The 18,142-nt window shown below is 35.5% G+C and overlaps 1 protein-coding gene across 3 annotated transcripts in view; it reads left to right on the forward strand.

Moving 5' to 3' along the window:
• Positions 1–18,142, forward strand: part of hdac4 (histone deacetylase 4) — a 197,188-nt gene that overhangs the window by 12,878 nt on the left and 166,168 nt on the right. For 2 of the 3 annotated variants that reach the window (XM_052606715.1, XM_052606716.1), the window contains exon 2: positions 3,695–3,961. In XM_052606715.1, the coding sequence (XP_052462675.1) occupies positions 3,940–3,961 (22 nt within the window). In that variant the 5' untranslated portion in view covers positions 3,695–3,939. Of the gene's footprint in view, positions 1–3,694; positions 3,962–4,097; positions 4,268–18,142 lie in introns of all 3 variants that reach the window. The other variant, XM_052606719.1, reaches the window with a different exon arrangement.

Raw genomic sequence — 18,142 nt, forward strand, 5'->3', positions numbered from 1 at the left:
GCCACCTGGACCCAGTGAGAAGCCATACTTACTTTGAGAGGAAAGCTGGAAAATCAGACGTCCCGTAAAGATTATGTGCGGTTCTGCAGAGACGTGCTTCTCTAAAACAAACAGATTAATGGAGTATCATGCTTCGCTTCATTCTGGGGCCTGTGATGCAACACCTTTTCCTGGTGTGTGTGGAAAAATTCACGTCAGCTTTGGGAGTTGCTAAGATTAAATCACATTTTCTTGGCACGTTTAATTGGGATCGAGTACTTGCAGTCTCGTTTTTATTTGTGATTTTTGAGGGCATAGATGTGTGGTTTGGAGTTGCCTTGTGTAAATGTAAACCAAGCATGCCCTTGAGTGCTGAGGGTGTGATGGTTTCACTCATCACAGCTGGTGTTTCCAATGGGTCTGACTGAATTTAGAACGGCACTAAAATAAAATATGCACACATCCCAATTATTCATATGCTATGTGATGCATTTTCCGAATTTATTATGGTATTATTTGCTCGCATATGAATCTCATCCATCCACTTATTGATTACTTGTGGCTGAAGTCAAAGTTAAATTAAAATTGACCCTGTTATTTTTTTATTCTTCAGTGCATGCGCCTGGTTTACTAAAAATGTAAATTTGGTTTAAACCCTGACTTTATCTTTAACGTTCCTTTTTGCATGACATCATCATAACTTCCATTCTCTCATTCAAACTGCTCCACTTCCCAATAATGGAAAATGACCTAAATCAATCCAGGCTTTTTTGTATACACTATGGAATAAATGTTATGACAACCACCATTTAAATATTATATATATATATATATATATATATATATATATATATATATATATATATCATCGTTTCCACAAAAATATTAAGCAGTACAACTGTTTTCAGCAATGGTAATAATAAGAAATTGATTTTTTTTTTTTTTACCAGATCAGCAATCAGAATGATTTCTGAAAGATCACTGAAGATTGGAGTAATGGTTATTTTAAATTGTAATAATATAAAAAAATATTACTGATTTTACTTTTTTTTTGGTCTCGTTAGCATAAAAGACTTCCTTCAAAATATAAAAAAAAAAGTTACAACCCCCAAATTTTGACATTGATTTTAAGATACCTTGTGATCCTATTTTTAATTTCATAATAACTACTGATAACAGCTTTCCACATTGAGTTTGGTGAGCATTTTATGTCTTTAGTTTTAGGTGTGCCTCTTTTTATTATGGCTAAAAAAATACTATTATATTTTTGGGTTAAACTATTGCACTGGTACTGTAGATACTTGCAATCATATTTTTTTCTTTTTATGTGTGCATCATTTCCTACGGTTCAATTATAGTCTGATTCACAAAGAAAGACTCTTATGAATTGGTCAACCTGCCTCATGAATCAGTCTAAAATTAATTCACCTGCAGGTTTAGAGTTCTTGTCTCTCGTTTTATTAAAATAAGTCATTATTTTCATCCTGTGCTACTCAGTATGAGCTAGAGTACTGTTGTAAGGCATGTGTATTTTGTTTAGTGCATATTTGGGCCTAGTTATTGTGAAATGGGATTACTTGTAATGAATTGTTAAGGTCCTGAAATGGGGCATTTTATCTGATTCCTGTCTTTGTTAGCATTACCCAGCCCTACTTGTCAGAAACATGGTGTTGGAGTAAACCAACCCTCATTGACTGATAAAGTCATTTTCCTTTACTCTAGGCCTCATTGCTCTTGGAACAGCTGATGTTTATGGTTATATAACATGGCTAAGCTGTGATGTCCTGCTGTGTGCTAGACTGCTCCAGATACTGTTGTTATGCTGACAGACAGGTTCCTTTGTTCCAGGTGGACATAAGGAGAAATGTACACAGCTGCGTTTTGTCTGCTTGATGTGATTGTTATTGTCAGTTCTGTTGAGCTTTGTGACAGCAAATATGGCAGGCTGGGAGGGAATGTGTCACTGTGGCAGATTGGTAAAGGGTGGTTTACACCCGCCCCGCTGCGTGTCAAAAATGTGTCACGGCGTCCTTCTGCTCTGGCCTTTGTCACGTATGTATACTGAGCAGGAAAAGCCCACTTGAGTGACGTGCACTTCAGATCTGGCTCGGATGCAAAACCTAGTGTGCTACCTACGTAGGGACCATTGTAAGGCATTCCCGTTGACTAAATGCTAAGACATCGCATGTTTTACACAGAAGCCAATCCTAAAATGCATTGTGACCAAAAGAAAAAAAAACATTCAAGCTGGCGGATATAAAGAGAGAAAGTTGATTATGTGAAAATAAACAACACAATTCAACGCTATTGAAATTTATTGCAAGTGAATCCCTGCAAAAGCTGTATTTGGATGGCAGAGAGAGTTGCTATGTAGATCGTTTTTTAAAAGCGTTCATGTATGAGATTTCATTTAATTTTTGTTATAAATATATTCAAGGTGTGGGAGAAAGTGAGAGAAATGTCGAATATAAATATTTAAATGAAATCAGCACAATACTAGTCTATTGTTGTTGTATTTTTGTATTTATGTGCTATGAAAGTATTTATTAGTACTTTGACTTATTGTTTTTTTTATATATTTTTGTTGTTTTAAGTTTTAGTAATTTTGTTATTAGCTTTATTAATTTTATTATGGATGCACCGGTTGACCGGCAATTAATCGGTTTTTGCTTAAACTATGCGATCGGCAGTCGGCCGGTTTTTGGTCTTTTTTTCGGCCGATTTTTCCGGAAGTGCGCCCGTGTGCACAGACTATGTTGTAATCATTCGCTATCATGTCATTTGTGTGGAAGTATTTCGAAATCTGTGCGCAATTTTACTAAAAAAACTAAAACAAATACTGCATGCTGATTAAAAAACATCTTATTGAATGTGTTGATTTTTTGTTTGGATTGTTGAACAGTTATTGCCTTTAATTTCACATGGTTACAGTTAATGTTTTCATTTAAGACCAGTCCTATGTAGTTTCCACCCAAAATCAAAAACAAAAGCTAAATGCTGATGTCTGTACCATCTATGTTTGTACTGAATGTAGGCTACTTACTGTGCAGTTACTGCCGTTAATTTCAGATGATTATGGTTATTGTTTTCAATAGCCAAAAGCCAGTTTGGCCTATTAAATACCAAATAAACATGTTTTTTATTGTTTATGCATACTTTCCTTCTTTCTTGTTTGTTGCTTAAAACAGTATCGGAATCGGCAGTTTGCTTGTAAAAAAATTGGTATCGGAATAGGCCAAGAAAAATCATGATCGTGCATCCCTAAATTTTATTTGAGCATTTTTCTAATTATCTTTATTTTTATTTAATTTTTTGTCATTTTGGTACTTCTGTTAGTTGGCGGCATATACATTTTTTTTTTTTTTTTTTTTTTTTTTAATTTTTCATCTATTCATACTTTATTTAAACTATAATTTAATTAACGAAAACATTTTTTAAGACTTTAGTTATCAATAACTACACTGTAAATAAAAACATTTGTTTTTACACAACATTTGTGTGTGCCATGTATATATACGCTTGGAGTATTGTGTGATTTTTTTTTTTCAGCAACAAAGCTAAGTCTTCTAATATGCTTTTCATATGTAGTGATATTTATATGTAGAGTGTTCCAATTCCAAACTGCTTGTTTTAGAGTTTGCACTTCAGTTCAAGATGCTGCCTATGTAGAAACAGCTGTTATGTAATATCTTTTTTGTTGTTGCTCTTTTGACAGTTTAATCTTTTCAAGCAAAGAGGAACTGACACACAGTGCTGGATTACGCCAGAGGGGGCGCTATGAGCCTCTAAGATCATCCGTTCTTTCCTGTCCCGTACCTCTTTTGACTCGTCTTCCCATTCAACTGTGGATTCAACTGCCCCAGAGGAGCCTTGAGGTGTTTCTCACATCCTCATCTGCCAGGACACACTCCTCTTATTATCAACCCAGTCACTTCAGAGAAAGCGGCCACCGTCGCCACAATGACTTCCCACAGCCGCCCAGGTAAGAGCTCTCTGTGGCCCTTCAGTGCTTTTCATCTTGGGTTACTCCACTCTGAACAAGATAAACACTGTTACTGATATGTGCCATTACAAACCAGTTTCTCTCTGTAAAGGAGGATAGTGTTTCTCTGCTACAGGAATAGCACGTGATTGGGCTTCGGGGGTTGAGAATTAGCCTTGAGATGCCAGAAAAGGCTTTTGAGCAGCTTTTTGATTCACACTCAAATATCTGTCCCCTCGACTCTGCCAAGGCCGCCTTGTCCAACTGTCAGCTCGAGGAGGAGTTTGATTATTCTTGGAAAAAAGTGTAAGCTGTGCTGTTTCTCACTGCCTCCCTCTCTTCCTTTATCTTTCCTCTTCTCTCTTTCTGCTTATATTTTCCCGTTTGTGTTCGCAGAGGAAAAGGTCATAAGAGTTTCAGATGCTTTTTTTTCTTTTTCTCATCGAATCGTCTGCTAGACAGATGAGCTCTCAATAGTCTGATTCATTCTGTGAGCTGGCGTTGGGTTAGTAAAGCAGTGAGCCATGAGTGGTCAGTTACAGGAATTTTACCATGTGTAAGTGATGTTATTAACCTAAAACCACCTTAGCTGTGGTAAAATCACTGGGACGCAACTGGCTTATTGATTTTATAAAATGCCGTTGAGCGACAAAAGAGATTTACATTCATTAAAGGGATAGGTTACCCAAAAATGAAAATGTGATGTTTATCTGCTTACCTCCAGGGCATCCAAGATGTAGGTGACTTTGTTTCTTTAGTTGAAGACAAACCAAGATTTTTAACTCAAGGTCTGTTACTCTTATAATGTAAGTGGATGGGAATCACAGCTAAAACATACACTAAAACTAAAAAATACACAAACAAAACCAAATTAAACCCTGCGGCTCTTGACGATACATTGATGTGTAAAGACCAAACGACTGGTCTGTGCAAGAAACTGAACAGTATTTATATTGTTTTTACCTCTGATTCACGTACTGTATGAACTGTTAGAACTCTCCTGAGCATGTGGTGCTGTCTTCTTCTTGCTTTATGGCGGATCGCAGACTTATAAGTGCATTACTGCCACCTATCTCTCAAGTGGACCATTGACACTCCTAGTTGAGATTACAGATAGTGTCAGTGGTACTTTTGAGAGAACTGGAAATATGGAAATACTGAGAGGCTTTCTTCTAAATATGAATGTTTTATGTAGTGGTGTTGACAGCAGCGCTTTGCTCTGCAAGAGTAGATCACAGAAACAAAACTCATTAGCCAATCATCTCTGTCCTGATCTGAAAGATTTAGTCTTCGGTGGTCTGTTTTGCTAATCCTGGGTTGATACTCTCTGAGCTGGATTGGAGATTTGGAGGCCCGATGTCACCTCTCACACATCCCGTCCGCTAATCCGCTTTGGGTCCGAAAGAGCAATTTCAGCCCGGGGTCACCAGCATCAATCTAATCCGGTGTTTCTCATCAGAAGAGGTCATTCTCTGATCTCTCTCTCTGCATTTTCTTCCCATCACATTCCTTCAGCATCTGTTGACATTACCCAGTGTGCCCCTCCTTCACATCTGCACAGGGAAACCCAGTATTTGGACACTTCTTGTCTAAAACTTGGTGATTTTAAGAAGCAAAATGGGTCTGTAAAGCACAATATTTGTGATAGTGAAACCCATTACACATACCTGGAATAAGGTTGATTGTTGACAATAAAACGGTGAAAAGGCCCATAGGTAACACCCAAAGAGACACTCAAGCCATATCTAGAGACCAGAACATCATCGAGAATTCAGGAATGGCTCTTCTGGACAGTAAGCAACCATAATGCACTTGGGATCCACTCACAACATTTTAGTAACCACATAGTAATGTGCTAGAAACATCTCAGAACACTTAAGCAACAATATTGCAAAAAAAGGAAAAAACAGCAGAGCATAGCAGCACACTAGAAATGTGTTGTGGAATTTATTTTAAAATAATCTTTTTGACTTGCTTTGTTGGCTATTGGATGAAATGTGGTTTGTTTGAAGCTGATTGTAGTCATTTGTTTGTGTGTGTTTGCAAACACAGACTCCAGTGATTTTTCTAATGGGTTGTTGGGTTTTTTGGCTCTTTGCACCACGCTGGGTGGTGCCGCAGTGCTTTGGCTGGCAGCCATTTTGAAAGTTACAGAATATTCTACGAATATTCAAATGTGCCTATAAGTAAATATATATATGTATTTTTTTCAATTTTTAATCATATGCTTCTATTATGACACTATCATCTTTTTATCAATTGATTAATGTCAATCTGACAATGTGGTACATTTTAACTTTCAAATGTTACCCAAATACTGTACAGTTTTCTCAACTGAGCCAGAGCTGTGTAAATGTAAAACTGTATGTTTACGTGTTTAAATTCATTACAAATATGAATTCAAATACAATTATTGTTTGTGGTGAGAAAAAATCTCTTTGATCTCCTTGTGGAAATCAACCTAAGAAAGTCTTGCTTTTGGCATGCAGTTTTTGTCCTCATATTAGGCTGGTATGGAAGTATGATAACATTGAGGAACAAATTACACTCTTAATCTTCTAAAGAAATGTAAACAAACTTTTGTGTTTGTGCATATGCTTTCTTGTAGCAGTCAGATTCTTAATCGTCGTTTGCAATGAATCTTCTCGAATTCATTGAGGTCTCATCACACAAACTCTTGGCCTGATTTGGTGCAGCAGTGTATTTCTCCACTGAATAAACCTTTTTCTCCCAGCTATCCCATTCCAAGGCATTTGTGAACACTTGCGTTCTGTCCAGGAGCTTGGGCCATTGAAAGCAGCTGTTTGACTGTCAGCTTGCTGCCCTAGTCCCAGGAGCCACATGAAAAGCAACGGCTGATTTGCCAGAAACAATGAATATCGGTCTAGCGCTATGGGCTCATCCCTGGTCTGTTTTTTTTTTTTTCAGTACCTCAGAAGCTTTTGCCTGAGGCTCAGCAATCTCATCGGCCCTCCGTGCATTTGAAGGTGGACAGCTTGATGTGCTTTCATTTCTCTCCAGACCTTCTGGATTGGCAAACATCTTTTTGATCCGGCCGTATCAAAGTGTCAGTTTCTTTTGGGAATATCAGCACTTTCCATTCTTTTGCGACTCTGTGTGTTGGAGTCCATTGTTTAAAATATTTTTTGGTTTTCTTTGTAACCACAGTTGCATGGGCTGCCCAGTTTAGCCCGGCAGGCTGACGTCAGGGCTGCTAGTCTGCAGGCTTTACTGCTCCAAACAATTGGCACTAATGGCGTGTTGGCCCCAGGGCAGGCGGATGGGGAACACAACTCGATCCAGATGCAGACGCCAGTGCACCGAGCTCCCCTACAGCAGACACTGTTTTTACCTGGACTGTGCAGCTTCAAACCTGCCTGCTCCTTATTTAGTCTGCTTATGCATTATACAATCTTAACTCCTATCCTCACCAGCAGTTTTTAAAAAGCTGCCAGCCACCTCCAGTGATTTTGATGAGTTTCCCTCAGATTTGATGGACTCCAGAATATTTGCTATATGAATATGCAATACAGCATTATAAACATCAGAGCCTCTACTTTTTAACGTACAAATATTTTTTTATTTTAGATTGAAGCATTCTTTTTTTTTATCAGCACTTGAATATAGTTAGGTTTCATAAAAAATGCATAGCTGACTCAGAAGCGCCAGATTGTCTTAGCAAAGTCAGAATCTCCTCCTCTCCTGGTTCACGAAATGGTTGTCCATAAAATGCGTTGCTGTTCTGTTGTAAGTAAACTTAAATATTCCTAAATGTATCTACTTTCGGAAGGCCAAATAAAGTGCTTTTGTTTTTGCTTAGATGCACACAGCATCTCCCTGACAAAAAAATATCTCTTTGGATTAGAGAATTTTAATCTTTGCAACCAGGGTTCCAAACTGTGACTAAAACGGTCGCAAATGTGACTAAAATTGTTAAAGTGCGGTTTTACTGAGGTTGCCACTGGCGACAAGGCCTATCTATTTACATGTTATAGCTTAAAAATGTGCATGTAATGCCTTTTTTCTTGATTGTTTTGCGATCGTATCATTTGCTATGTTCACATATGAAACTAAGACGATGTGCAGCAAAGTTTTAGTGGAAAAAATAGTTTCAAACAGTTCTCATCTTTGCAGGCGCAATCGCCTTAAGCGCCTCAGTTCATTCAATCCCATTTAATATTTCTCTTTACTACTATAGTACATAAGGAACATGAATTAACATCAAAAGGTAGGCTATTTGATAAGAGGGTCTACAGTACATCTTACTTATTGCAATAAATAATAGTCTACATTTAACTCAGAATAATCATTCGGTGTCCATAAGCTCAGTCAGCTAGAAAAATAACTATAATGAGCAGCATTCTGCTATATTTATGCACTATTGCATTTTAATATTTTTACTTAACCTGTTGTCTACATGATTCAGCTCCTCCTATAAAATTAAATTTTTCTAATTAAGAAAAACAGACTGAAAGTGTGAAAGACATACACTCTTAAAAATAAAGGTGCTTAAAAGACTCTTCTCAAATTTTCTTTTTACAATTTATAAAAAAGTTTTTTTTTCATTGTATTTTAAAATAAAATTTTCATTAAAAGCTCAATTTTCAGCATAATTACTTTGTTTTCAGTCTCACATGATTTTTCAGAAATCATTCTAATATGCTGATTTGCTGCTCAAGAAACATTTTTTTATTATCATTAGTGTTGAAAACAGTAAAATATTTTGTATAGTTCAACAAATATTGCTCCTTAATATTTTCCTCAGGATTGTTTGCCGAAGAGAAAGTGCAAAAGAAAAGCATGTTTTTGAAATAGAAACCTTTGGTAACATTATACATGTTTACCTTCACTGTTGAATTATTTAATGTATCATAGCTGAAAAAAAAAAGATTAATTTAAAAGAAAACTGGTGCGCGCTAGTGTATAAACATTTGGAATTTGCCGTCAGATTGATTTGAATTGATTCAGATTGATGGAGGTTCAGGCTTGTAAACGTGTCACTGATTTGTTTTTTTCTTGTTTTCTTTGCTTTCTTGCTTACTTTCAAGTTTGAGATTTAAAAAGAGAAGGTGGAAAATATGTCCTGTTGTTTACGAGGGGAGGAAAGATTTACATGGTTCATAATGTGTTTTTTTATAAAATGTGCGTACACAGTACAGTGATGGATTCATGTTTTCCTTGAAAATGTTATGTGGCATCACTGATTCCTACAATGTTGGATTCCACTGGCCTGAATGGATGCTTGTCATATGTTTTATTTAGTGGCCTACAAACATTACCACGGATGGACAATAATAAAATAGTGGGTAAAATATTTCTGCTGTTGCTATGTATTTATTATTTTTCTTTTTTTGAGCTGTCATTTTGTTGGGTGGCTTCATTTGGTCTAATCCCGCGGTCGTTGTTTGAACTATTAAACCAATTTGTGCTGGAGCTGCTATCCTGTTTCAGAGTTTAATCATGATATTTGAGTGCTTTTACGTCTCATTATGTGTAATTATCTCCTTCTCTGCATTCAGAGGGCAGGTTTTCAGGGAACATTTCTTTCCACCATAAAACCCAAACTATTTCTCCATGACTTCCAGTCAGTGTGTCCATTCATTAAATAACCTTCTGCTATAGGAGTTTTTATAAAAAAATTTTTTAAGGCTGGTTAAGTAGATTGTAATAAGAGAAAATGGCCAGGCCATGACCACGTGTGGTAATTTGAAAATTGTTAAAAGTAGCAGGCATGTACTTCTGGCCAATGGTTCTGTTCAATCATATTGTGTTTCTGAGTATATATATATATATATATATATATATATATATATATATATATATATATATATATATTTATTTGATCGGTGAGTGATGTAGAATAGAATGACTGCAGTGCACCTGACAGGACGCGTACGAGAGAGAGCCACGGCTGCGCGCACACTCACAGTCTTCAAACAACACGAGCGCTTCTTGCTCTCTCTCTCCCTTGTGCATATTAATCAAAATCATTAAACACGATAGAAAAAGGGCGAAACACCAAAGTTCCACGTGGAGCATTCAGAGATTTTTTTTTTCTCCATGACAGGCTGCTGGCTCCTACTGTTAATTTTTTTTTTTGGAAAAGCACTCTCTGTATTAGCTTAAAGCCCTCAAGTTTACATTGGTTACTGTATTCTTTCAATTAATCTAAACAAGTATTTTGGGTGACCTTTTTTATTGAATGCTAGACATCAAGTTGTTGTTATTTTCATCTGAAAGAACTTTTTCTCAGTAAACTAGGCCCTATGTGTTCAGTAAACTTGTTTCAGTAAGCTATGTGTTTTCAAGTGCAAAGTAATGCATTCTTAGTCAGTCTTTTATTTTGTAATTTTAAGAGCAATAAACATATATTGCAATGTTAAGGAATTCATGTTTTTTTTCATCCAGATATGTAAATCAACATGTATAAATTGTTAGTAGTCAATTAATGGGGAGATAATCGAAATCGAATCGGTCTGGAAAAATTTATCGTTAGATTAATCGATGCACTGAAAAAATAATCCCTAGATTAATCGTTTAAAAAATAATTGTTATCCCAGCCCATATAAAATTCATATCAGTCCTGTATGTTGGTTATCAACTTTATATTGCTCACAGAATAATAACACAGAATGTAATTTTTTACTGTAAGCTGTTCATCTGCAGATTAAAAAAAAATCACTCACTAACGCGCATTTAGTTTGCAGTGGCCAACCCCAATATTTAAAGAGTGGGATGACTGATATTATACCTATATATTCTATAGGCTTACACAGTTCAATCAGGCATACACATACTTTTTTCTTAGATAAATGGACTTACTCTAATCTGGCCAAATGTTGGCCCATATGTCTCTAGAGTGCATCTCAAGTGTGGTTGTGCAATTGCAATATAGATCAGAGCAACTGCGTTATGTAAGTTGTTTTCATGTTTTTTCAGTCATAGTTTTGCGCCATACCTTGAATTTTGTAGAGAGTTTTACCCCTTAAATAATAATCTTGCCTGTTTATGAATCGGCTGTCGTGTGAAACTTGTTCTTACGTTAGATCATCACTAGGGATCCCATGCTCTGGGAGTGGTCTTTCATCACCAAAACTATTTTTATCTGGTTTCTCACTGAAACGAAAACGTTAACCACGTCACATGCCCATGAAGGAACATGTAAGTTGTGTAAACATTATCTGTGTCATGAAGCTCAATTAGTTTCCAGCAAGAGGAAGTATTGTTCGGTGTTGAAGGATGGCAGATCATATATTCTTGATCTTGGGTGGTAGTTCTGTTCCATTGGCCAAGTGTTGTGTTGAACTCCTATTAAGTCTCCTGGCTCAGGTTGCGGGGAGATCTCACTCACAGGCCCGAACAAGCCCCGTGATTAACTGCTGGCAGGCTGAACGGTGGGGATCTTGCGTCATGAAGTCGTCATGAAGGCAACTCTCCTGCTTAGAACATAAACACAGAGACAGGCCGGGCTGTGACTGAAGCCCGGCCAGATCTACAGGCCCTTTGAGGCTCTAACACAGTTTATTTAACACCCAAATTTTCTTAGCGGAGATCTAGCCGCAGGTCTCTCTGGGCTCTTTAATCTGCCGAAAGCCAAGGCCTGGATTTGTAAGCCTGAGAGTCGTTTTTTGTCTCAAACAAATGAGGTTGATTTTATTTCATTCAAACTCAGTGACTTTAGCTAGCATTTTCTTGTTTTCTTTCTAGATTGATGATTCAATGTGAAATGGGATATTAATATTGTTTTATATATTGTTTTGTGGTCAGTAAGATTTTAAAACATTTTAAATAATTAAATCTTAATAATCTTAAAGATTTTCTTTTTTATAAATTAGATTAGAATACAACAGAAAAGCATCAAATTGATCAAAAGTAAAAAAAAAAAAAAAAAAAAAACATTTGTAATGTTTTGAACTTTTTATTCTTCAAAAAATATTTTATTTTAATTTAAAATTGAAGTTTCAACAAAAATATTAACAAAAGCCATTTCATCTATTGCACCAAATTTAGCATATTAGAATGATTTCTGAAAGATCATGTGACACTGAAGATGCATCACAAGAATAAATTACATTTCCAAATATATTCAAAGAGGAAACCATAATTTTAAATTGCAATTTGTATTTCAGATCAAATAAATTTCAGTTTTGGTTGAACAAATAAATTTTAGAAAATTACATCTGAAATCAAATAATGTGTCAAACTAATTTCTCAATCGTCTTTTGTCTCTTTTGAATATGGGATTTAAAAAAAAAACATTTTTCATATGTTTCTGTAAAAGAAATGATGTTACAAATGACAAGTTCAGTTCATTTCTTCAATATGTTCAAATCCATTTCAATTCAAAACTCTCATTAACTAGTTTGTTGAAATCAACACTCAAAATGGTCTCGGTTTCATTTAAACATTTCAGTAATATTTTAAAATTGTCCTGTATTGTGTATGCATTGTTGTTATACTGGTGCTTATAAATGAAAATAATAGAATATCATTCTTGTGTTCTTTTGGTAAACATCAATATGGAAACACATGTATTTTTTTAAACAACTTTTACTGTTGTTTTAAGTGCTAAACACTTTGGGTCTCCTGGACCAATGGCTTTAAGATGGAAATGATGGTTCTTTTTGTTAGCTGTTTTGCAGATTTCTTACGTAAGTAGACATAAAATACATTTTCTATTTTAGGTTTCTAATACTTTTTTTTTGCCTTTCTCCTGTTGATTCAAGCTCACTACTTGTGGCTAACCTACCGAGAGCCCTGCACTCCTACATTTCTTGCCTTTTAAGAGGTAATGCTTGCTGGAGGTGAATCCTAGAGTACATTCATGCAGAAGGAGCTTGAAGGAAGGGGAATTAGACCCTATTGCATGCACAGATGCACTGCAACCCAAAATATCCCTCGATCCTTTTTCAGCTCCAGTTCGGTAGCAGATGGTTTTGAATAATTCATGACAAGTTTGTGGGTAGCGTTCAGCTTCACATTTATCCCTAGGACTGTTAGATTTCATCATTTTTCGGAGAACTCCTCTTCCCAAAAATGACCCAAGTGCGACGTGATGTTCTTTAGTGTAGCAATCTACCAGAACTGTTTCTCACAAGATTTTTTTTATTTTTTTTTTATTTACATCTGCATGACAATTAAGCATGTTACATCCAAAGTCTCATTGCAGTAATGGGTTTCACTTTTTAGTTTTCAAGTTACTGTCATTCTCAATGATATAATAAACCTGTTTTTTTTTTTTTTTTTTTACTTTTTCTTCATTTTTTTTGCAATGAGAATTGGTACATGATTGCATAAACCACATCACGAAAAAAAATAAAATCTTAATGTTAATAACAATAGGCCACATTTTCTTTTGATTTTAGTGTAAATTTAAAAGTTTACGAAATTTACCCACTAAAGTTACGTTTTTTATAAATGGTTAATGTGATGGGTTTTTATTAATTTATTAATTTATTAATTTATTAATTTATTAATTTATTAATTTATTAATTTATTAATTTATTAATTTGTTTATTTGTTTATTTGTTTGTTTGTTTATTTTTTAAGCTCAAGCAGTTTAATAATTTATTTATTGCATTTTATTGTCCTGATTTTGGTGGAAAGCCTGTTGGTAAAATGTGTTAATGTGAACTGAGTAGATCATTCATACTGATAGCTGAGAAACTAATTAAATTAGCCAGTATTTAATAAATAAACACACAGAAAACAGGGAATGCATGGAACATTGAATGATTTTGCATTTCAAATTTCAGAATGTATAATCTGTTCTGAGCAGTATTTCAGATGATCAGTGTCACTAATTTGCTTATTTAATTGGAAACATATCGACTCTTATTAGTTTATGTCATACATTTCTAAAAATTAAGGTTCAGAAGGGTTTTTTTTATTTTTATTTTTATTTTTATATTTTTTTCAGGGTACCATAGTAAGAAAAAAAACCTTTTTGGGCATTTTAATAATATAAAGAACCTTGTGGAAAGTTTCAATGGATGTTGAAGGTTCTTCATGGAACAATACAATCCTTTATGCATTACTAACCAGGAGGTGATTTTCAGGGGATTCTGTGGATAAATCAATGTGAATATTAGTCTGTGAAGTGTAGAATTAGTGTTGTAAGGTTACCAAAATGTCATTGTTATTACTGAACAAGTGCTCTGGAAAATTGAACGCTGTGGAGAGATAGATGTGCTGGCGGAAGCCCGAGAGGGGAGGACTAGTTTAAACAAAACCTCCTCAGAACAATGGAAATGATGAGAGAGTAATGAGATTTATATGCTATCATTGTCTCATTTCTGCGTTTTCCATAACATCCAATTTGGCTAATCCAGTTTAGGGTGAAATATACCCACGTTCCGCTTTTGGATTTAATTTAAGAAATGCTCCGGGCTCCGCTTTGCCAAAAGGGAAGTTTGTCATACATTTATGAGTTTTTCAAAATGCCATACGACATTGTTATGAATAGGCACTCAAAGCCAGTCCCATGTCTTCATCTGGATGGCATGCTTGTCATTTTCCCCCCATATTAAGGCATTATTACATTCCACTCATTTTTTCAGATGGCATCACTCACAATTACGTAGACTGATTCGTAAAACTCTGGCCCACATGTGAATTTGGTGGGAAAGACCAGCTAATTGCAAAGTTAAGGGTATGTTTTTACATAGGCAGTGCATGCTGCCACTTAAAACGTGTTTTATAGTCGCATCTAACACACATCAAGGCACACATATGCTAGTTTGTCTCCCAGACGAGTTGGATTAAAGCTTCAGAGACCAGAGCGAGCGGGCCAATCTTGATGAGGCACGCCGCACCATTACGAGGCAGACGGCTGGCCAAACCAACCGGCCCACCACTGTAGGACCGTGTAGTTAACCAACATTCATGGGAAAGACACCAGCTTCAAAGTCCCGGAGCCAGATGTGACGATGTTTTTTTTTAAACAATCCTCAACATCTCTTGTTTTTTTTATAATCAGGGTTGTTTCACAGGCCACCGCAGTTTGTTTCCATTTCCTCTGTGAACTACGAGCTTGTGGTAGTGTGTTTTGTGTTTAGGAAGGTCATGATTCAGTCGTGTGAGTGAGCATGTTTAAAGGGGTTAGATCTCAACGAATCATTTAGTTTTTTAATTGTTTGAAATGTGTTTTATGTGCTTCAAGGATAAATTAAACTTTCAGAACTTAAAACTTAGTTCCTAGTGAAACCAAGCTACAAAGATGGTGTTTCTGATTTTTATTTTATTAAGAAAGATCAAATGGTATTCTTAGTATTCTGTCATGTTACTGACTTGAAGACCTGGTGGGCAAAACATCCATAGAACTGCAGCACAGGCCTGTCAATTTTCCATTTGTTTCCAATCATTTCCCAATATTTAGATAATCTCTCAAAAGGATAAAACAAAGATATGTGAACAAAATGCATGTTTTGCCCATTTGCAATACATATAAAACACCCGCCACGATATTAAAATTAAAAACAGTGTGACATTCTAAAACGTTTAATGTAAAAACACTTAAAGTGCCTTTGAAACAGTGATATTAAAATATCAAATTCAGTGCACACTTTATTGGTGATGCATACTTTATACAGACAAGCATATGAGCTTGGAAAAAGGAATGCAATACGCTAAATGGTTAAGCGTTTTCTTCATAATGGTTTTCTATGGGAAAACATTTAATGTAAAACGTGGCGTATTGCGTTTATGTTCCGGGCTTATCTGCTTGCCTGTGCAAAGTATGCATTATCAATAAGGTGTATAAACTGATTTGGCTTTTAAATATCACTGTCTTACTACATTACTACTCAATGCAAACCTCATAAAAAGCCTTGTTTTGCCCTCCAGGTGGGTGTTCCTGTGATGTCATGTGAAAACTATGAATTGAGGTAGCGAAAAATGGCAAACAGGATGTAGAATTGCAATTTCAATTTGAATGTAAAGTAGAATTGAAATTGAAATTCTAAGAAATTCATATAACAGATTTTTAAGTAGAAAAGTTTGTCAAGCTAAACTTTGAAGAAGGTTGGATGGAGGGACCCTCTGCTGAATTTCTTTGAATTAAATTCCTTTTTCTGTTATTTATCTTCCTAACATAGAGAACGCATACTCTTACTTCATAACACACATACTGACGTTTTTTAATGTTATTTAATCATTTCAGTCTGATCTTTTAGAATTTGTTTCTACACTTTTAAGCACAGATACATTTTTGAATCATATTTTTTTCCATTTCATTCTGACGTTGAGACCGAAGGTATAAAACAATCATGACAAAACTGAATTGATACTGTTTTGGATGAAAAAATGAAACAAAAACTTCACCTTTTAACTGGACCCCAGATATGGCCCCTTTAAAAAATATTCAGACTGAGGTATATAAAGACTGATCTCTCACCGATTTCTCCTCAACTCTTTATCTGTTTTTAGGCTTGTTTAGTTTCTCGTGCTTGATGCCAGAAACACGTAATATTCTTGTTTGTGTTTATGCTGTGAGATTTGAGTAGATGACTCACTGAATAAAGACAATTAAGGGTTGAAGTAAGGTGGAGTCCCTAGCTACCTTCAGCAAACGTCAGGTCAGTTTGATTTCGCAATATGTTTTGTTTCAAAGCAGTTTTACAGAAAACAGTGCTTTAATATATGAGTGAGCAAACCAAATGAGACTGTGGCTAAGATGTTAAGGTAGAAGAGGAGAAAGCCTTGGGTACCAGAACTTTTCAGCAGCCTTGGGTTTACAAGTATTTTTACATTTTCTCCATTGAGATTAAAAAAAAAAAAAAAAATCTTCAATTAAAAAGTTGTTGAACCAAACTAACAAGTTCTGAGACCGTTTACAACATTTGATTTGAAGCAGAAATGTGCTTCAAAATTTATAAGGAGTCACTAGACTTTAATCATTTTATTGTAGAAACTATACACATCCCATGAAGCATTGCAAATTATGCGATTTAATCAGAATTTAGCATATAATGTATAAAACGAGTGAGTAACTCGCAAGAAATACTGTATATTTGCGCAATATCCAAATACATCCCAATATAAAGAGTTTTAGAGTGTAGGAAGACTCGGTTGGGTCATTCGTGATGCATCGTGGGAGTTGGACGGTTATTGTTGAGCTCTTTTAGCCAAATAGGGGATGCAAACAGCACTCACCGGTCCCTTGATGGAGTTGAGACTTTCCAGGCACTAATCCACAGATTAGCTACTAAAGAAAATCCTTCCAAACTTGGCCTGGCCGATGGTCTTGCAACTGTTCTACCTCATGTACTGGTGAGAAACGTTTACTTTACTGTCAGTATTGAGCTCATGTTGTGAATGCAGGGTTATGTGAGGATGTTCAACAATCGTAGCTTTTGATAAGATATCATTTGAACCAAACATGTTTAAAGTTCGAGAGTAATTGCATTTATTGAGAGTTGTGTTTGGGACCAATGCAAGCCAGGGCTTTTGTCTCTGAAATGGAACAAATCCTTGCTTCCATGTTCCAGCATTACAGGCCTTCCCAGAAGAGTGGAAGCTGTTAGGTGGTAAAGGGAGGGATTCGTGCTTTTTGAAATGAAATGTTTAACAATACATCATCTGTGAGATCAGGCACTGATGTTAGGCAGTGAGATCTGGCTCGCTTTCCAATTCATCCCAATGGTGTGGATTCAGGCTTGGGCTTTGTGCAGACCAGACAAGGAACAGGAAAAGGTATATGTAATACTTTTCAAATATTTAAAAAAGAAAGAAATTAATACTTTCATTCAGCAAGGATAAATTAAAATTGATCTCGAGTTACAATGCTATTTCAAATAAATCCTCCTCTTTTAAACTTTCTATCCATTTAAGAATCCTGAAAAAAAAATGTATCACAGTTGACTCAAAAATATTAAGCAGCACAGCTGTTAATATTGATAATAAAAATAAATGTTTCTTGAGCAGCAAATCAGCATATTAGAAAGATTTCTGACTGGAATTATGATGCTGAAAATTCAGCTTTGCATCACAGAAATAAATTATGTTCTAATATTTCACAATGTTTGTTTTTATCATATTTTTAATCAAATAAATACAGCTTTGGTGAGCATAAAAAAAAAAAAAAACTATTACGGACCCCACATGTGACATTAAACTAATTTCTCATTCCCCTTTTGTCTCTTGCGAGTATGAGAGCATTGTTTTAGCATCTTAAACGTCTAT

Source organism: Carassius gibelio, chromosome A9 (genome assembly GCF_023724105.1).
Source record: "Carassius gibelio isolate Cgi1373 ecotype wild population from Czech Republic chromosome A9, carGib1.2-hapl.c, whole genome shotgun sequence".
Taxonomy (NCBI): Eukaryota; Metazoa; Chordata; class Actinopteri; order Cypriniformes; family Cyprinidae; genus Carassius; species Carassius gibelio.